Source organism: Ambystoma mexicanum, chromosome 13 (genome assembly GCF_040938575.1).
Source record: "Ambystoma mexicanum isolate Mex_15411 chromosome 13, UKY_AmexF1_1, whole genome shotgun sequence".
In the NCBI taxonomy this organism is placed as follows: domain Eukaryota; kingdom Metazoa; phylum Chordata; class Amphibia; order Caudata; family Ambystomatidae; genus Ambystoma; species Ambystoma mexicanum.
The window spans coordinates 76,359,227-76,378,770 of NC_090938.1; the positions used below are offsets into that span (position 1 = coordinate 76,359,227).

The 19,544-nt window shown below is 48.2% G+C and overlaps 1 protein-coding gene across 2 annotated transcripts in view; it reads left to right on the top strand.

Annotated features, from left to right (window-relative positions):
• Nucleotides 1-19,544, top strand: part of DDX20 (DEAD-box helicase 20) — a 440,715-nt gene that overhangs the window by 219,736 nt on the left and 201,435 nt on the right. For both annotated transcript variants that reach the window (XM_069633316.1, XM_069633317.1), the window contains one exon: nucleotides 11,827-11,909. In XM_069633316.1, the coding sequence (XP_069489417.1) occupies nucleotides 11,827-11,909 (83 nt within the window). The remainder of the gene's footprint in view (nucleotides 1-11,826; nucleotides 11,910-19,544) is intronic.

Sequence of the window (19,544 nt, forward strand, 5' to 3'; positions counted from 1 at the left end):
CTAGATGTGTTATCAAAGGGACTGAGGGGATAGAGCGGTTGGGTATTCAACGACTGTACGGGCCAAGGGGGTTACAATGATTGTGATGCTTGTTAATCTGCTTAGAATCGCATGCTATGCATATGATCCGACATCCAGTTGTAACCGCAGAGTATTGCATCTTGTCTTTCGGGAACCGAAAGGGGCCGCTGGCCTAGGCGTGTCTGTATCACGATCCCTATCGTGACATGTAGTGTACCCAAAATTCGTCATGCGCCGAGGTCCCTCAGATTGTTTTTTTTCGCCCAGATAACTGGTCGCCCTATAGCAGAGCTCTTGCATAAGAGACATTGTTTATTCTAACCGACTTGTCAGTTATTTTCCCTTAAGTCATTTCGGGTGGTCCTATTTCCGTTATGTCTTTCCTCTTTCCCCCTCTTTACCCTCTAGGTCTGGAAGGACGAACACAGGACCTGCAACTCCTGTCTCCCCTTAGATCACAACGAAAAAGCGTTTTGCGGCTTGCAAACTCCTTTGGCCTAAGACCCTTAAGGAGCGCTGTGTAAAGCGGGGGCCACGTACGGTATGTTGCGGGTGGAACCCCCTTCGCCCACCGCCGCACCTGCCGAAAGTGACAGGGGCACCTCCGATTATCAAACAGCCGTTGCGGATGTGATAGACCTTGAGGCGGACACTTCTAGGTCCGCCACGCCCGTCCCCGACCCTTCAAAGGCTGACTAGTCTCACTTCAGGGACAACACCCGGCGACAGGGGCGTACAAAGAACGCAATACACTAAGCACACAACCCCTCACCCTATTTCGACGGCTACGTCGGAAAATGTGAAAGCACCAGCAGCACCGTCAAAAATTTCAGCGGATTCCTCAGATCATTCAGATCCAAAGCCTTCCCCGCATCCGCAGCAGTGTTTGACGACTGGTCATAAAACTAAAAAGGGTTCTACCCCTAAATCAAGTTCACACGTCAAAGCGCGAAAATCTGACGCCCCGACGGTCCCGAAAGGCCAGGTTGGCACAGAACTACGACTAGGCCTCAAAGTGAAAAACCTACCGCTAGGCCCTCCAACGCTGCGGAAGGCGATTAAATCTACCGATAAACCTTCAGAGACACTATCTCACGCCGAATTAGCGGAAATACAATATAGCCTCACAAGAATTACTTCGGCGGTAGGGCTTATACCTGTTCCGCTGAAACATGGGACAGGCCGCTGACAAATCTATGGATACGCCATGGGGTCCCGATTCTCGCGATTGCTACGAGGACAGTGAGGAGCCACTTTCCAGCACCCTGAGTGACACATTTCAGTGTCAAAGGCCGAAAGACTACGTTTTTCCACCCGTTGGCCCTTCTAGTTCCTCAAAATGGACAAGGGAGAAATTTGAAGGGTGCATGGATCGTCTTGAAAAATTGATTTATTTTTCTGAACATGCTTCCCCGAAAAGATCTCGTGGAGAACCTAATCTTCAATTTGCTTCACAGTTATAAGAGGATCAGTCCTCGTCTTTCATGAAGACACCACACAAATGGATACATATCAGGACATTTACAGTGAAGGTGAAAAAAACTTCCTTCCTGCAGGCCTACAATGAGGACCAGGAGGATGCCGCGGACAATTGGGAAGAAACACACCAAGTGGGGACTGACCCATGGACGCTCCCCCAACATGATCAGAACACTGATGTTCTGTGCCTGGATTCTCCTCTGTCCACCCCGGCCCGCCAGGCCTCACCTGTTGACGACAAAATGGCCTTCAATGCCATGCTAAGGAAGGCAGCAGACCGCTTTCAAATCGCTACTCAAGAGGCAGGGCCTGAGCAGGACTTTGTGGAAGACCTTCTGAAGGAGAAACTCCCTTCTAGCCAGGCCATTACCCGCCTTAATTTTGTTAAGAGAAGATTGACCCCCCTCCCTGGTGTCACCAGCTCCGACCCGGGCAGTGAACCCATGAGTGTAAAAGTTGTCAACCAGCTCCTTCGGACCCTCAATACATTAAAGGGCATGCCACCCCCGATTCCCTTGTAGTGACTACCACCCGGAAACGGGCAGGAGTACCCCTGGCGCCTCCGGATAGAGAATCCAAGAGGTTATATGCGTTGTTTAAGCGGGTTACCTCGGCTGCCGCATATACTACGTGCATAGCGAATAACACCACGCTGCTGGCAAGTTATGCTGATGCTCAATGGAACCTTGTACAGGAAGGTTTCCAGGAGGTCCCATAGCCCATCAGGTCGAAACTTCTTACTATTGTAGCCGAAGGCAGACAAGTGAACCAGAATGTGATAAAGAACACTCTGGACACGGCTGAAACAGCAGGCAGGTCTCTGGCCCAGGGGACCTTACTTAAAAGGTAAGCTTGGCTTCGTACCTCAGGGTTTAAGCCTGAAACACAGGCTGCTCTCATTAATAAACCCATTGAAGAAACTAACCTCTTCGGAAAGGCGGTCGATGAGGCCCTAGAAACCGCCAAAAAAGAGCATGAGACTCTTAAGTCTCTGCAACTAAATTACCCAAAGAGCTTCCCCACAAAGGGGAGGTAATTCTCGTTGGTCCTTTCGAGGACCGTCCCGTGCAAGTCAGAACAACTATGGCACGGGAAACTTTAATGCTGGACAAACTTCAGGAAGCCCTGCATACTACCCACCAAGGGGTAATCGATGCGGCAAAGCTAGAGGTAGAGGCACTAACCCTAAAGGAGCCGCAGCTTCTGGTCAGAAATGACCATTGGATCCAGGTCCCCTCCCATGTCACCCCGGTCGGGGGGCGCTTAACATCTTTCCTAACAGCATGGGAAGGGGATAACTTCAGACCAGTGAGTCATCAAGACTGTCGTCCAAGGGTACTGTGTAGAATTCGCCCGACCTCCACAATTCAGACCACCGCGCTCATGACTCCTCTCACCGGACCATCTGGAGATCCTGAAGCAAGAGGTGGAAGCGCTGCTGGGAAAGGACACCATAGAAGCCGTCCCTATTCTTCAGGTAAACTAGGGTATTGATTCAGTGTACTTCCTTGTCCCCAAAAAGGACCTCACCATGCGCCCTGTCCTAGACCTGCGCCCAGCGAACAAATTCATAAAACCTCAAAGGTTTTGCATTGTTACACTACAGGAGATGATCCCACTGTTGAAACAGGTGGACTACATGGCAACAATGGAAATGAAAGATGCATACGTTCATATTTCAATGTTGCCAGCGCACAGGAAATATGAGGTTCATGGTAGAGGACAGGCATTACCAATTCAAAGTGCTCCCCTTCAGCATCGCCTTGGCGCCGAGGGTGTTTACCAAGGTACTGGCAGTGGCAGCAGCTCACCTGCGCAGACTATCCATCCCGGTTTACCCTTACCTCGACGACTGGCTCATAACGGGGGACTCGTACGTCACAAGTTTTTTTTAACACCAAAAGACCGTAGACCTTCTGTTCAGTCTAGGATTCTCTATCAATGAGAAAAAAACCAGTCTAGTCCCCAGCCAAGTAAAACCATTTCTGGGGGCTCTAATCCAGATGAAAGCCTGCCTCGTCTTCCCCTACGAGGGGGTTCAGAACATGCTTTTTCAGATCCTCAATATGTAGCCAGTTGGGAGGTGACGGTGTGCAAAGCCATGCTTTTGCTAGGGATGATGGCGTCATGCATATTCTTGGTTCCCCATGCGCGGCTGTGCATGCGTCCCATGCAAGAGTGGCTCAAAGGCCAGTGATGTCAGGCCAGCGGACAATGGGAAGATCTGGTAGTTGTCTCGCCAGCCCTCGTTCTCTCTCTGCAGTGGTGATCAAGGGGAAAACCTCTTGAAAGGGAAAACCTTCACCACCCTTGCAGTGGAAGCCACTCTCACAACAGACGCATCTCTCAAGGGGTGGGGGGGCTCACCTGCTTCAGCAGACAGCGCATGGAGTGTGGTCCCCACAAGTAGCATCCAACCACATAAACTTACTGGAGTTATTAGCAGTGTTCAAGGCAATAAAGACTTTTCAGATACAATTACAAGGGAAAACAGTGCTGATTCTAACAGACAGCACTACATCCATGTATTACCTGAACAAACGGGGGGGCACACGCTCTCCAGGACTATCCAAAAGTGTCCCAAAACATTTAGATATTGGCTCTCAAACACAAGATGTTTGTTGTTCCAACATGTTCCAGGGGAACTCGATCCTCTGGCAGACATGCTCAGCAGAGATTTTCCTCTGCCCGTAGAATACGAATGGCGTCTGCACAAAGAAATTGTGTCCAACATCTTCGCAAAATGGGGCTTCCCAGAGATTGACCTGTTAGCAACTCAGGAAAAGGCCCAATGCCAAGATTACGCCTCCAGGTACCCCCAGAACCGATCCAAGGGGAACGGTCTCTGGATAACATGGTCAGGAAAATGTGTCTGCTCCCCCCACCGACTCCCCTTCTCAACAAGATTGTGCGCAAGATGCACCAGGAACCAGTACCAGTTACCATGATACTTGTGGCCCCCATGTGGGCCCGCCAACCCTGGTTCGCTCATCTAATAGAAATGTCCCTCTCCCCACCAGTAAAACTACCCTTCCCGTACAACATGTTGTCTCAGGACAGGGGGGGGGGGGATACCCTACACCCATGCCCACAAACTCAATTTAGCAGCCTGGCTCCTGAGGTCATAGTTTGGACACCTACAGCTCCCTCAGAGGTGCATGGACATACTCAGGGAAGCTAGGAAACCTAACACCCGTTATTGCTATGTCAGCAAATGGAGATGTTTCGTTATCTGGTATACTATCAAGGGCATCAATCCTATAGATTGTTCATCCACACACATTGTGCTATACCTAACCCATTTGTTGGACACAGGGTTGGTCTTCAATTCCCTTAAGGTTCATCTGGCTGCTCTTTCAGCCTACACCACGTCACAACAAAAGGTGTCGTGGTGGAAGAATTTATCCTCCTATTTCTCACCCACCTTCTCGATGGGATCTAAGTGGTTTTAACCAGGTTCATGGGGGGGGCCCAGCAATGCACAAAGCAAGTCTAAAAAAAACCTTACTTATAAAACGGCCTTCCTAGTGGCTATCACATATCAGAAGGGTTAGTGAACTACAAGCCCTTTCTGTTCTAGATCCCTTTGTTACAGTCCACAAGGATAAGGTAGTTCTGCGCACTCATCCCAGATTCGCGCCTAAATTCATCTCGAAGTTCCATTTGAACCAATCGATTGAACTACCTACCTTTTTCCAGAAACCCACTAGCATGGCCGAAGGAAGCCAACACACACTAGATGTGCGCAGGGCAGTCATGTTCTACCTGGAAAGAACGAAACCACTGAGAAAAATGAACCAATTTTTTGTTTCAGTGGCAGCTGGTAGAGGAGGAGATCCTGCCTCTAAATCGGATATCTCAAGGTGGATTGCCAAATGCATCACACTGTTTCTCTCTTGCTAAGAGAGAACTGCCCTTCAAGCCTGGAGCACACACTACTCTGAGCACTGGGGCTTCCATAGAATTCATTGCAAATGTTCCCCTATACTCCATTTGCAAAGCGGCAACCTGGAGTTCTGTACACACCTTTACAAAACACTATTGCCTAGACACACACACTAGGTCTGATTCTCCGGTGGGACGAGCGGTACTAAGACATCTTTTCTCTACTGTTCCTTCTCACAACCCACCTCCAACTCCGGTTACTGCTGGCTAGTCTATGCACAGCATGTGATTCTAAGCAGATACAATGATCAGAAATGCTATTACGGTAAGTATTGCATGTCATACGGGTAGTGGGTGGCAGGGGACACAGGGGCAGTACGGGGACAAAGTAGTTGGGATATATTGAGGCATCACAGGGACTAGAGGGTTGGGCAGACGGCAGTAACCCGGGGAACAGAGAGGTACATGGCGAGCAGCATTTATGACAGCACAAGGGTGCATAGCGATATGACCACGGTGGAGTGCGCAGTGACACATGGGGGGGGCTATAGCGGCGGGGGAGACGGTGAGACAGGGAACCAAGCATTATGGGGGCACATGGTGAGATCGCAGGAGCGGGTGGGGCATATAGCGGCGGTTCTGGGCAAGAGGGTACACAGCGGTCTCACAGGGAACCTGGGCGATGTCACTGGGATCCCGGGCGGGGGCACAGTGCGATGGCACGGGCCAAATGGGTTGGGGGCAAAACTTGGGAGGCGTGAAGATCTAGGGAGATCCGTTATTATGTATTCATGAATGGGGTTGTCTGTGGCTGAATCAATGTTCATGTTCATTGATGTATTAGATCGCTTACATTGTATATAGTCTTTCGGTGTTTTGGAATTCAATCTCTTAAGGTTGGGGTTGGAGTTATGAAAGAGACACGTTTTTAGTACTTTGCGGAATGTCATAGTCTTGGGTGTGTCGAATATGTGGGGAAGCGAGTTCCAGAGTTAGTGGTAGGGATCACTAAAAGGAGGGCAGTGCTTGATCTTAGGGTTCACAGTCGGAGGTAGGGTTTTAGTTTTTCTTGCGAGTATAAAGGGCTGGTCTTGTGCACTGCACAATGAGTGATGCACAGGGTCTTGAAAGTGGCTCGGATGAGTTTGGCTCAGGGATTGGGGGGGGGGGCAAGGGAGAGGATGAGGCAGAACAGAGGGTTGTCGCACACCATGATCTCGGTTTTTGTGGGGTTTAAGAGGAGGTGGTTTACTGTCATCCATCGGTCGATATCTAGGAAGCAAGCCTCGAGGTCGGGATGGGGGTTGTTGTCTGAATTGTGGAATTTGAGGATGATTTGGGTATCGGCAGCATAGTTGTAGCACGAGATTATGTGCAGGCGGATGATTCGCCAAGGGGACCCCAGATAAGAGGGAAAGTCTGACTGCGAGAGTTGAGTCCCTTTGTGTCGCCGTGCTGCTGTGACTACAATCCGAAATCGCTTACCCTGACCCGAGTCTAGTCGTGAGAGGGGTCCTGCATCGTGTTTTGCTGTCTTCCATCAAGAGTCCTTGCAACAGTGAAGGACCACAACCGGAGATCAGCTAGTATCTGCAACCCCTATGACTTTCAGCAGGAAAAGCAATCTTGGACCCTCTTCCTTTGTCCTGCTGGACACTCGGTGAAGGAAGGTTAGCTACCAGCTTCTGCTGCTGTCCTGGAGGAACCCTGTCTTGCTGAAGAGCTTTAGCAGTCCTGTGAAGGAGCTGTGACTCCTGCAGTGGAGGGAACATCTATTCCTGATGTCTGCTCGGTACCCTGCATCGAAGTGCCTTCAGAAGTGTCCCGGGACTGTCCTGTGGCTGACCAGCTCTGAATTTGGGCTACCGTGCTGCCAGCGTCACTGTTCCGAGTTTCGACCTGGAACTTGGGGGAATCCTCCGCTGGCCTTACGGACTAACTTCTTGCAAAAGTTTGGTATCCTTGCACCAAGGGGACCCAAGATAAGAGGGAAAGTCTGACTGTAGCAGTTGAGTCCCTTTGCGTCGCCGTGCTGCAGTGACCACCGTCCAAAATTGCTTACCTGATGGTCCAGTCCTGAGAGGGGTCCTGCATTGTGTTTTGCTGCATTCTTCCATTGAGAGTCCATGCATCAGCTAGAACCTGCAACCTCATAGAGGACTGCAACTTTTGTCGGCAAAAGCAACCTCGGACCCTCTTCCTTTGTCCTGCCTAGTCGGGGGAAGAATCGGAGTATGGGGGGGTAAGTTACAGAACTTCTTACAGAACTATACTCCCATTATAAGTCAATGGATTATATCATAAACTGTATTCTAACACTTGGCTTTGCCATTAGTTGCTTGCGCAAGACTTCTGAAAGTGGGGCTACTTCTGTTAGCTAGTCTAACTTGTACTCTAATAAGAACCCTTTACTGGACCCCAGAGACCCTAACTGCATTTTTTTTCCTGCTTCAAAGGTTCTGTGTAACTTTACCTGAACTATTGGGCAAAAGACCCTAGACAATTTAGGGCTGGAATATTTGAGTTGGGGATCATTCTCTGTGGACACATAAGTGCATAATATAATCTTACCTATCCTTAGCAGGAGTTTGTGTTGAATATTATGCCCTTTTAATAAGTGAATGTATATACGTATTTATTTTTTCTAGTGTGTGAGAACTCTACTTGCCAGTAGCCATTTTTCTGTATTTTGTTTTGGCCAGTGTTTATGCATTAATAAGTGTATCCTGTGATACTCATTGTGCATTCTTTACAAGCTCACCACCTATGAAGAATTTACCTAGACCTCATGTCACTGCTACCTGGACTGGTTTGGCTACAGCTCCCCAGAGTTGTCCCTGTCACAATATAGGGTGGCCTTCTATGTATCTGTCCACCCTGCCAGACTATGGAAAATAATTCCTAACCGTGTTCATAACGTACTCCAGTAAAGACATATTCAACAAAACAATATTTCTTTTATTTCTTGAAATACAACATGCCCAATACCTGGGCATTTTACAAAATTCAAATCATAAACACAAATGGTGGTCTTGACAAATTCAAAAGTGAGTATATGATCACTTTTCCTTTTGCAGTCTACTTGACAGGATTTTATTTACAAATTAGCCAATGCGTTTTGGATATTTAATACCCATCTTCAGGGCTTTGAGAAGTCCTTAATGGTGAATCTATTCTCACAAAAGTTCATCTGTTCACCTCCAATGGTTCCTAGTATGCTTGCAAAAGGTCTAACCCGGCTTCTTACCGATACAAACTAGCTCGGAAGTTGCGTTCACAGTTCTCCCAAAGGGAGGCTTTCACCTCTCTAAAATCGACTTTCACTGAGTAGTTACATGGTTCCTGAATAAAAGTCTGATCCTGGAAGCTGAAGAGGAAGTCGACCACTGGAGCGAAACGGAAGAGTCATTGAAACTTTGTGGTCATCCTGCTGGACCTCCAGAGACGTGAATAGAGTTGGAAAAATCGCCTCACCAGAGGGCTAGACCTTGCAAGCAACGAGAATGCGACCATTGATATTTAGTCTTCTTCTGGCTCCTGAAAAGGGTGCTAAAACCACAGGGCTGCATCCAGCCGCAAATAACCTCTTGCCTGAAGCCTTCCCCATTGATCCTTGCTTCAAAAGCCCTTACAGGGTTATGTCTTCAGTCTTCATGACAAGGAATCTAGGGACCAGGTTTTTGGCTGCAGATCCTGAAGACCTCCTGCTGCCAACTCTTATTCTGTGCAGAGGTACTGTTGGCTTGGGTATTACTTGCCTTGGGTATTACTTGCCTTAAGTCTCTTGTGATTCCGGGGTAGCTTTGGGGTTTTTCCTGTGATTGGGAATAACGCAGGACCCTGCTGGAATCCTCCCAGGGTGTTTTCTCTGAAGTCCATGGACCCTCGACTAACATTTGAAAGTAGAATATTTGTTTTAAGTCTACCCCTGGAACTCGGACTTAGCCTGCAACTGAACCCTATCTCACCCTGCCTACAGCTGGCTTCTAGATCACTAAGGTCTCTCTTCCTTGGAGAGAACTTGTGTCATAGAATTGGGAAGGACTGGATATCCTTCCTTGAAAAGTAAATCAAGTGTTAGTTTTCTGAACAAGGTTTATGCTTTGGTCTGTATACTTAAAAGCACTGTGTTGTAATTTTATATTGTGTTTTTATAATTCTTTGACCAAGTCCTTGCCCCCCAAGTTTTATCTTGGCCCAAAGGTTAATTTATAATTAACCTTTTTTTAAAATAATACTTCTGGTTGTCCGTGTTTCTGGTGAACCGTTGGTATATTACATGTTCTTTGCACCTTCCTACAACCCTCTCTTCCCTCCCTCCTAAAATAAGCCCGGCTGCTCTGTCTAAGCTACCATATACTCAGGTGGCACAGCCTTACACTCAGAGTGGAGTCTTGTACTGTCTCAGTTGATTGGTTTTACTAAGCCTTTCGGACAATCTGAAGTCCAACAAACAGTCTTTGAGAGGACACATTTGTCCAAGTCTTTGAACCTCTTGACGCAGTCCGTCTTATCCGAGTCCCCTCACCAGAGTGCATGACTTCAGAATCAAAGATCGACCGGGCAAACACTGTCCTTTGGTGCTGAGAAAAAGGCACCAAAACCTCAGACTGACTAGGAAGACTGAAGAAATCCGTGCCAAGGGTCCACTCTCGAGACTCCTGCTGAGACATCCCACTCGGAGGCCTTCCTTTCGTCACCAGACTGAGGAATCCGGAGACTGGGTCCATCACTGCTTCAAAGAGGAGAATCCAGCTATGAGCATTTCTTCTAACCGACGGTACTATGGGTGAAAGCCATAACAAAGAAGTCACTCTAGAGTGACTGCAGTACCTGAAGCGGTGTCCAGGGTGTCCTCCTTACCTCTGAACCAAGCTGCCGGCTTGTCCCTTTAGGGAGTCCTTTTGCAGGGACCGACTCATGTTAAGTCTTCAAGTATCTTTTCCTAGAGAAACTTTTCCTGTTCTGCTGCTTCCTAAGAATTTGCATCCATTCCTACACCGATCTTTTCCGCATAGTTAGGGATTGGCCTTTTAAAGCGTTAGTTTTTCCAAAAGGTGTATCTACAACGTTAAGCTCTGCTGCTGTGTGATTAACGGTTATAGGTCAAATGCTTGAATGCATTTGATCGAATGACAATATGCTCGAGACAATTGGACCGAAAAAAGGGTCGTTTTTTTTTTTTTTTTTAAAACATCTTTTTTTACCTATACTAGAGCACAAAAAAATATGTACTTAAAAAAAAAAAATTCGACCTTTTTGTTTTCGGTCAAATTGACTCAAGCGTTTTGTCATTCGATCAAATGCATTGGAACATTTGACCGGACACCGTGATATTAACCAACCTTTTTCCTTCCTAAAAGACTTTGTATTATGTGGTTTTGCTAACTAAATACAATTACTGTATATCTTTGTCTTAACGCCAGTGCATGGTCGATAATACTGTGGAACTGTAATTGATGTCAAACTCTAACAATTGTACCGCAAGCGACTACCACTGAAACAGTGGCCTTTAAAAAGTATTAAGAATTCCTGTGTTCGTTGTGAACAAAGTATTTATCTTCCTTGTGTAAATAAAATAAATGTATATTTTAATATAACATTTTGTGTGTAAATGTTTCTTTGGACTATTGTATTTTCTAGGTTCAGTGTACTTACCTACAGCTCGCATCTTCCTCCTATGATGAGCCTGACTGCTATGCCACTCTACCAAGGTTCCTTGAGTAGTACAGACTTATACTATGAGTTGGGGACCTGTATGCCAAGGGATAGTTTTATGATGTCTTACCTCGACTGGACTTTAGGAAAACTCCCCTAACAGACTCGAGCTGCTGGGATTCCGCTTTTCATGTTCCCTAGGGGGTGTTGAGCTTACCAGGCTCCATGTGCTATTTTCAAAGGGGCAGTCTCCCTGTTGGGGCTCAGGGGTGAATTCCCTGTATTAGTCACAGCTGGTTCCAGAATGTATGTCGTGCATTGCAAAGTGCAGTTTTTGTGCCTCTGCGTAGTATCAGCTCATTTGCACGTAGCAGAGCTGTATTGGGGTCCAGTAAGATGATGCCCTCAACATAAATATAGATTTGCCTTGCGGTAATACTAGCTCTGCCGATCCAAAGAATGTGTAAAATGTTTGAATTGTCCTAAAGCATCATTTGATCTTTTTCTTTCAGTTTGTTTGTTCCTCTGTTTCGGTTTGTTGTTGTCTCATGTCATTGTTTTGCCTTTTTTTCTTTTTTTTTTTCTCTCCGTCTGCTTGCCTCTGTTTGGCTCTTGTGGTTCCCAAAATACAACATAGGATGAACATTAGAGTTTCTTTGAGTTTTACTTTTGATTTCTATAATTGCACAATAAATGTGGTTTTGTAGCATGCCATAACTTCAGATTGCTAAATGCCTGTTAATTTGCTTCGACAATACCAGACTGAACAGTTTCTCTCTACAGGTAGCATGAGCCAGGACAACAGGCTGGAAGCTATGTCCAAACTGAAACAGTTCCACTGCAGAGTCCTGATTTCAACCGATTTGGTGAGTTAAAATCTAATTGTAGGCATGTGGGATCATAGCCTCTATAAACCTGTGCTTTACTGGTTTTCCAACTCATCATTTTGGATTGGTAAATGTCAACAAATCCTTAAGATCCTATTGGATGGGAGCATTTCAGCTGCCAAGTCAACGGTTAGGGAATATATATTTTCTGCTGCTTTCTTTCCATAGCCATCAATAGGAAACCTCAATGCTTCACTGTTTGTAACTGGTTGTGACTTCTGGAGGCAAGAACATTTTTTATTAACTTGCTTTGGTAAGCTCAACTGTTTTGGAGCACTGATCAGTTCCTTTGAGTATCGGGGCAGGAAAACATAATTGTACAATTGTTTCTTTTTCCCTGCACACATCACTGTGAAGTGTAGGAGAGAATGTTTGTGTGCGTACAACTTTGTTTTTTAACTTTGTGGTTACTTTCATGATGTGTCCAGGATGGGCTGCTGGCAGCGGATGCTTTTATACCGGTTTCATTTTTGTCTCGTGCACTTTTTGCATTTTTCTGCTTAATGCCATTTATTTGGAGTACCATATACTTAAAAAGGCTGTGCCACTGGATTTAGCCTGTCTTCAGCATCTTGTTTGGGCTTCTTCCTGCCCTCTAGTGGCTGCATGTCCTATATCTATAGTAAGCCCTTTCCTGGAGAAAGCTCCAGCAAAGTGGCTATCTGGTGACCGTCAACATCCCTGCCAAGTGTCTGATGATGGCAGATATGATGGCCTGTATCAATCCATGACTGCTCCTGATCTGCACCATGCACACTGGCAGGATTGCACAGCCCCTGCCAGTTTGAATGATGCAGATCCTTAACTTTGTTGGGCTCGGGGGAGATTCTAATCAGAAATCTGGATGAAAGGGGTACCCCTGCAGCCATTCTTCAAATCGATGTTGGAGCCTTACAAATACGAGCATCCTGCTGAAGACCAGGAACTTGTAAGCTAACCAGCGTTGCAGCTGAAGCTCTTTAATTTGCTGTTGGACCTCCTCGAGCTGACTACTGATGGTGACTCGACCATCACTTGCCTGCGCTTCACCTGATCGAGCTAATCGGCTTTGTAGAGTCTGCACTGCACCGTTGGATCGCTTCAGATCAGCTTGACCTGCCTCAATGCCATCTCCTGAGAGCACTATTTCAAAAAGCCTCAATGCTCTCTAGCCTTAAGGAGCCAAGTGCCTTTTAAGAGCCCTGCCCTTGCCTTTTTAAAAAGACTTGCTTCTACATTTCTCCAGCATGGGGTCTGACATGGATTCACATGCTCATGAATATTCCCTGTTGTCATACTGGGAATCCTCTGTAAAGAAAAAAATCAGTTAGTGTCATTTCTGAACTGTCTTTCTCCTCACTACCAATCATTGAGCTCTGGGTCATACTGCCCCCGGCCAATGACTGCCCTCTCCTTAAGCCCCTCCTCTGGCAGCCATCTTCATATTTGTACAGCATTTTCAAGTGTTGGGATTCCTCGTGTTTAGTTCTCGAGCTTTTACTGCGTTTTTTCTGCTTTTTGGAAGTTTACTCTATTTTTCGGTCAATCGCGTCTTGTGGTCCATCGATCAACCTTCCGATTAACGACCTGTTTTTTGGATTGTAAAGCGCCCATCAAGGGCAGATTTCAAGTTTCTTCGTGGAGGTTTCCAGAAGATTCTTCAGGCCTGCGCCGCGTGGACCATGTCGGAGGAGAAGGATTCAATTCCCTTTTCAAGCTTTGCTCCGACTGCGGCTTACGGAATGTCTTCTCGGACGACAAACCTTCCCAGTACCTTAACTGCCTGTACCCAATGCACCAGGGGAAGATTGTGCTTTTTGCCAGGAGATGGCGGCTCGCACACTGAAGGATCGGCATAGGAGGCTGAAAGAGTGGCTACAGGCTAAGGCCCCTGCTCTGGGTGGTCCCGGGAGTATGCATCTCCTGATTCCATGAAAGCTGAGCAGGCTTCTAAGACCTTTGAGGGCGCCCACTCCCATGGGGGTCCAACAGAAGGCTAAGTACAGCGAGTCTACTGCCACCGGGAGCTCTGTTGAGGTTAGCTCCTCTTGGCCGGGGTGCGTCCGACCTCTCCAGCGACTTCAGTCACCAGTCAACGCTCAGGATGTTCGTCCAAGAGGAAGTTGGACCATCCGGGCAAACTCGAGGAGAAGCCAAAGACCGAACTGCTGGAAAAGGCCAAGTGGGATTGGGGCGCTGATCCTCCCCCTAAGGAGAAGGCCAAGCAGGACATGGGGACTGGACGACTAAGGCTAAACAGAACAAGGGACTGGTCCTGTCTGTGAAAGGCCCAGGTACACCCGACAAAGGCCTAGCCTTCCCTCGAGGTGGTGGTGGCGGCATCTTTCACGAGGCGGATTCACTGGGCGCACCCCCGAACGGGCAAGAGTGTCCCTTCGTCCCAGGAGGGAGGCTGCGTATAGAGAAGACCCCGGAGAAGATGCTGGTGATCTCCCTGAAACCGTCCCATCTAGATGCGAAGAAGGGTCGAGGGGCGCAGAGGTTCTCCAGGGCACAGATATCTCCTCGGAGGAGGAGCTCATCTACCTTAAAACCATCCAGGAGGAGAACGTCTGGAGCAGGTCCTACAATGAGGGTGCCGATGAAGGCGACTACCTGCGCCCCATCTTCCTATTCCGCCTCCACCTCAGCTGCCACCTCTGCCGTTCTCGGTGGACATTCTCCAAGGCATAAATTAGTTTTCAAAATTAATTAGCAGAGTTTGCTAATTAAAAAAGTTTGATTAGCAAACCGACCCATTTGATTAGCAATTTTTTACTCGTATTGTTAATGTCACCAGAAGTTATTTGTACCCAAGACATGACATGAGCAATAATGCAGCAGTTTTGCATACCGCTGAAATAAGACATTAGTGAGAGGAGCAAATTCTTTCAGCTGGACCTGCAGGTCGGGTAGCTTGGGTTATCTATTCAACCTAAGAGAAATGCAGTTGACCCATAGCAATGGAGGACAACACATTTAAAATGCGATTTCTGTAAAATGGTGCATGTCACTATAAACCCACTTTGTTTGAGACACTGCTGCCACCCAGAATCCAGCCATGCACAGTGAACATGTTTTACATTTACTGCAAACAAAGTAAATGTTAAATAAAAGTTTCAAACATGTCTTGTAAATGCTGCTCGCCCTTCATTAAATCTACTTGACTTTGCAAGGGGGCCAAAAGACTTTGTGAGCCATAGATGAGTGTCAGTAAAATGTAAAAGGTTAGCTGCATCAATGGACACACATGGATATGATAAAAAGGCTCTGAAAACCGTTTGGCCAGCTGTCTCATGCAGGTGGTCATATATAATACAATCATAATCCTAAAGCAAAGCGGGCTCTGGAGGCTAACTATAGTGTTTTGTATTGCAATAGATTTGTAGATGTATAGATTGGATGGAACTATTGATCACTACTTTGCATAAGTATCTAGTTTGCTTTGTGTATTCGTCATGTAAGAGCAAATAAAGACTAAGCAGAGTGGATAGCGTAGCAGATGGAGAACTTGACAAACTGAGTCGTATTGTAGTTTGTGGTCATCTTACTTGCGTGTTACCAGGTATAAAGCAACAGGGTGATAACCTAGAATGTCAAGGAGTATGGGTTCGCTCATGGGTTGTGAACCAGTTGAAAGATGTATGCAACCTGCAGGTTACAGAACCAGGTTTGCCATCAAAGGCATTTGATCATGTGATCATGTACATTTTCAAAGTGGTCACTCGTCAATATGATGCATCTTCCCCAACAAAATGAAATATAATTGGCACTATGACATTTAGATACACTAACCTAAATTTCACTGTAAAGCATGAGATGATGCATTGTTTTACAGTATCAATACTATAATTATGCATTATGTAACAACTTACATTTTAGGAATGGAATTGCATGACTATTTTTAAATAGAGTTGACAAATACTGGTCTTTGCCAGACCGGGTCCAGAAAGCTTATTGAAAGTATCATCCCAATGTACTTCTGGTTTGCAATTTGAAAAAAGAAAATAATTCATGCCTAGCACTTCCACACATGCCTTTGGCACTTAAGAGTGGAGGTGATGATCACTTCTGCACTTTCTCTCCATTAGCACTTGAAGTGAACAGAGCAAAGAGGGTGAAGAAAGAACCAAAGGCAAGGGAGGAATGCACGGCGAGCTGTGCTTTCATTGAAGAGGGCAACTTAAATAGCCAACTCTGCTACACAAGTGTCTATTTGATTAGCAAACCTACTGAATTGCATAGCAAATTGCTATGTAACACTGCTTATTCTATGCCTTGTTCTCTCTGCACTGCATACTCGGGTCTCCGAGATACAGACGAGGATACCTATTGCGCCACCTGTCCCTGCAGCGACGCCAGCAACGGCTGACCCTTTGGCAATGGGGGAACCGCCAGCCAAGAAGAGGAAGAGGCATCCTGCGCCTTCTAGCCACCCCTCGCCTCCCTCTCCTCCCACCCCCTCCGAGGGATGAAACAGACAGCGGCGACGACTGGCACGGACGGCGACGGTGTGATGGAGGACCTCCTGTCGCCGCCTCCCACATCATCCCCGCCGGACGAGATAGGCCTGTTGCACTCTGATCTCCAGAGCTTCGGAGCTCTTCCAGCTCGCTCTAGAGAAGGAGGGCTTCTTGTACCAGCGCCGCAAGGCAAAGAGAAAGACCATCCTCTCGGTCCCACTCCTGGATGACATTTGAGACGAAATCTCGTCTCTCATGAAGAACCCTTCTTACGGCTCCGGCGAAGGATTGCCTTGAGAAGTAGTACAGGGTGCCGACTCTGCGCCCAAGTGCTTGTGGACCCATCCGTCACCGGACTGATATCGGCAGCGGCCAAGAAGTAGTAGTCGGTCGCTTCTTCTTCTGCAGTGTCCACCCCTCCGGACAGCGAGGGTAAGAAGTTAGGCCATGGGACAACGGGTTATCTACTCTGCAGCTAATAACATCAAGGCCGCCAACGCCCTTGCCATCGTAGCACACTACGGGCGAGAGCTGTGGTTCAAGATCGCTCCCATGCTGGACTTCCTCCCCGACGACAGAGGGCGGAGGCGTTGGACATTCTGCAGGAAGGTGAGGTGGCTTCGGACCACGCTATCACGGTGGCCACGGACATCGCCGACACGGGGTTCCGTCAGATGGGCAACAGCATTTGCCTTCGTCATCGTGGCTGGCTCAAGGCCACCAACTTTTGTCAGGACGTTCAGACAAGGGTTTTGGACATGCCTTTTTGATGGAGGCTGTAGATGAGTCGCTACAGGCCATCAAGACTGACGCAGACGGCACGTGCCTTGGGTACTCTTAAACAGCAACGGCCGTCCTTTCGGCCCTCAGGAGGCAGATCCCAAGGATCTTCCAAAGGTTTCACTGGGAGCTCGTCTTCTTACCGCCATCCCTCCTGCTCCTTGTCCCAGAAATCCAACAGGGGCAGTTCCAAGGCTTTCGGAGGAGGACGTTGTCTGCGCCAGGGACCCCAAGGTGGCCCTTTGACGTACATGCAAGATTGAACCGGCCGTGACATCCCTGGTGGGAGGCCGGCTGGCGAACTTCATCAGCGTGTGGAAGACCATCTCCACCGACTGTTGGGTGCTTGACGGTCTCGCCCACACACACCCTGGAAGTTCAACGGAAGTGTCCCCAAATACTACCAGTGTCCCAGCAGGAAAACACATCCCTCTGCTTCTGCAAGAGGTGCAGGCCATGCTAAAGAAAGGAGCAATAGAGCTTGTCCCAAAGCGGCTCCGGAGTATACTCTAGGTACTTTCTTGTGAAAAAGAAGACCGGGGGCTGGAGGCCCATCCTCGACGTCCGACAACTAAACAAATACATCAAGTCCCAAAAGTTTCAAATGGTCACTCTTCAACACGTGCTCGGACTACTGGAAAAAAGAGACATTCTGTCGTCGCTGGACTTGTAGGATGCGTACTTATCATCCTAATTCACAAGTGACGCAGAAAGTTTCTGCGCTTCGTCGTTCAGGGGAAGCATTACCAATTCAAGGCCCTTACCTTCGGATTGAAGTCTGCACCAAGTGCCTGGTGCCGGTGGCGGCGCATCTGCGACTACAAGGGATCCACGTCTACCCTTACTTGGACAACTGGCTCATCCGGGCCAGCACAAAGAACATTGCCGTCGACCACACAGCACGGACTGACCGCCTACTGACGGATCTGGGGTTCTCGTGAACTATGCAAAGTTCCGCTCGACTCCATCGCAGGACACGCTGTTCCTAGGATCCCGGCTCGACACTCCTGCCTGGCGTCACCATCGGAGGAGAGAGTTGCGCCCATCCTGGGCTAGGTTCAACGGCTGCTCGCTCTGAAGATCACCATGGTGAGGACCATCAAGTCTCTGCTCGGCCTGATGTCGTGCATTTATCTCATCCGACTCTGCAGGCTACGGATGCGGCCCCTGCTGGAGTTCCTCAACGTCCGTTGGATTCAAGTGTCCGGAAGCTTCCAAGACAAGATCGCTCTCGATGAGGGGTTCCGTCGGGCAATAAGATGGTGGGGCGTGTGCTCTGATCTGACTGGAGGCGTGGATTTCCAGGCCCCACCACATCAGGAAACGGTAACGACGGAAGTCTTCACGCCAGAGGGTTGTGGCTGCCGAAGGAAAAGACATTGCACATCAATGTTCTCGAGCTAGGGGCAGTGTTTTGGGCCCTGGAATCGTTCCTGCCATCCATTAAGGTGAAGGAGGTGCGGGTCTGTACGGACAATACCACCACAATGGTTTACATCAGGACACAGGGGCGGGGGACATCAGGTCCCAAGCGCTCTCCAAAGGGGTGCAGGATTTATGGCACTGGGCCGTCGCCCTGGGGATGTTCCTTATCCCGTTTCATCTGGCAGGAGTAAAGAACACAGTCAGACTCTCTGTGCAGGGAGCTTTGCTGTTGCCACCAATGGGAACTTCGGCAGGACCTAGTGGAGAACCTATTCCTCAAATGGGGCAATCCCCAGATTGACTTGTTTGTGACAGCGACGAACACCAAGTGCCGGAGGTTTGCCAGCAGGTTTCCAAGAAGGGGATCATGGGGGACACATTTTCCTTCCTTTGGGAAGGCCTCTTTCTGTATGCGTTGCCGTTGTTACTTCGAGTCACCAATCCACACAGTGTTGGTGCCGGATGATCCTCGTTGCACCGGCGTGGCCGAGGCAGATCTGGTAGCCGGACTTTCTCAGCATGTCAGCGTCCCCACCAGTCAAGCTGCCAGTGGTCGCAGATCTTCTCGCCAGGGAAGGAGGCCCATTCTTCACCACGATCCAGGGTGTATGAACCTGAAGGCCTGGCTCCTGCAGCGCTAGAATTCAGTGGCTGTGATCTCCTGGCGGACTGCAAGGAAGTTCTCACCAAGGCAAGAGCATATTCTACTTTGAAATGCTACGGACTCGGGTGGAAGAGATTTGCTATGTGGTGGTGTTCCCAGAAGATCGACCCACTGAGGGTCAAGGCTTCTTAGGTACTTCAATATTTGCTGTCGTTAGCCAAATCGGGGCTGTCTTACGCCTCCATCAAGGTTCATCTGTTGGCTATCTCCTGCTACACCAGATCCCCAGGATGACCATCTTTGTGGTCGCACCGATTGGTCAAGGGACTATTCCGCTTATTCCCGTTGGTGAAGGCTCCGGCC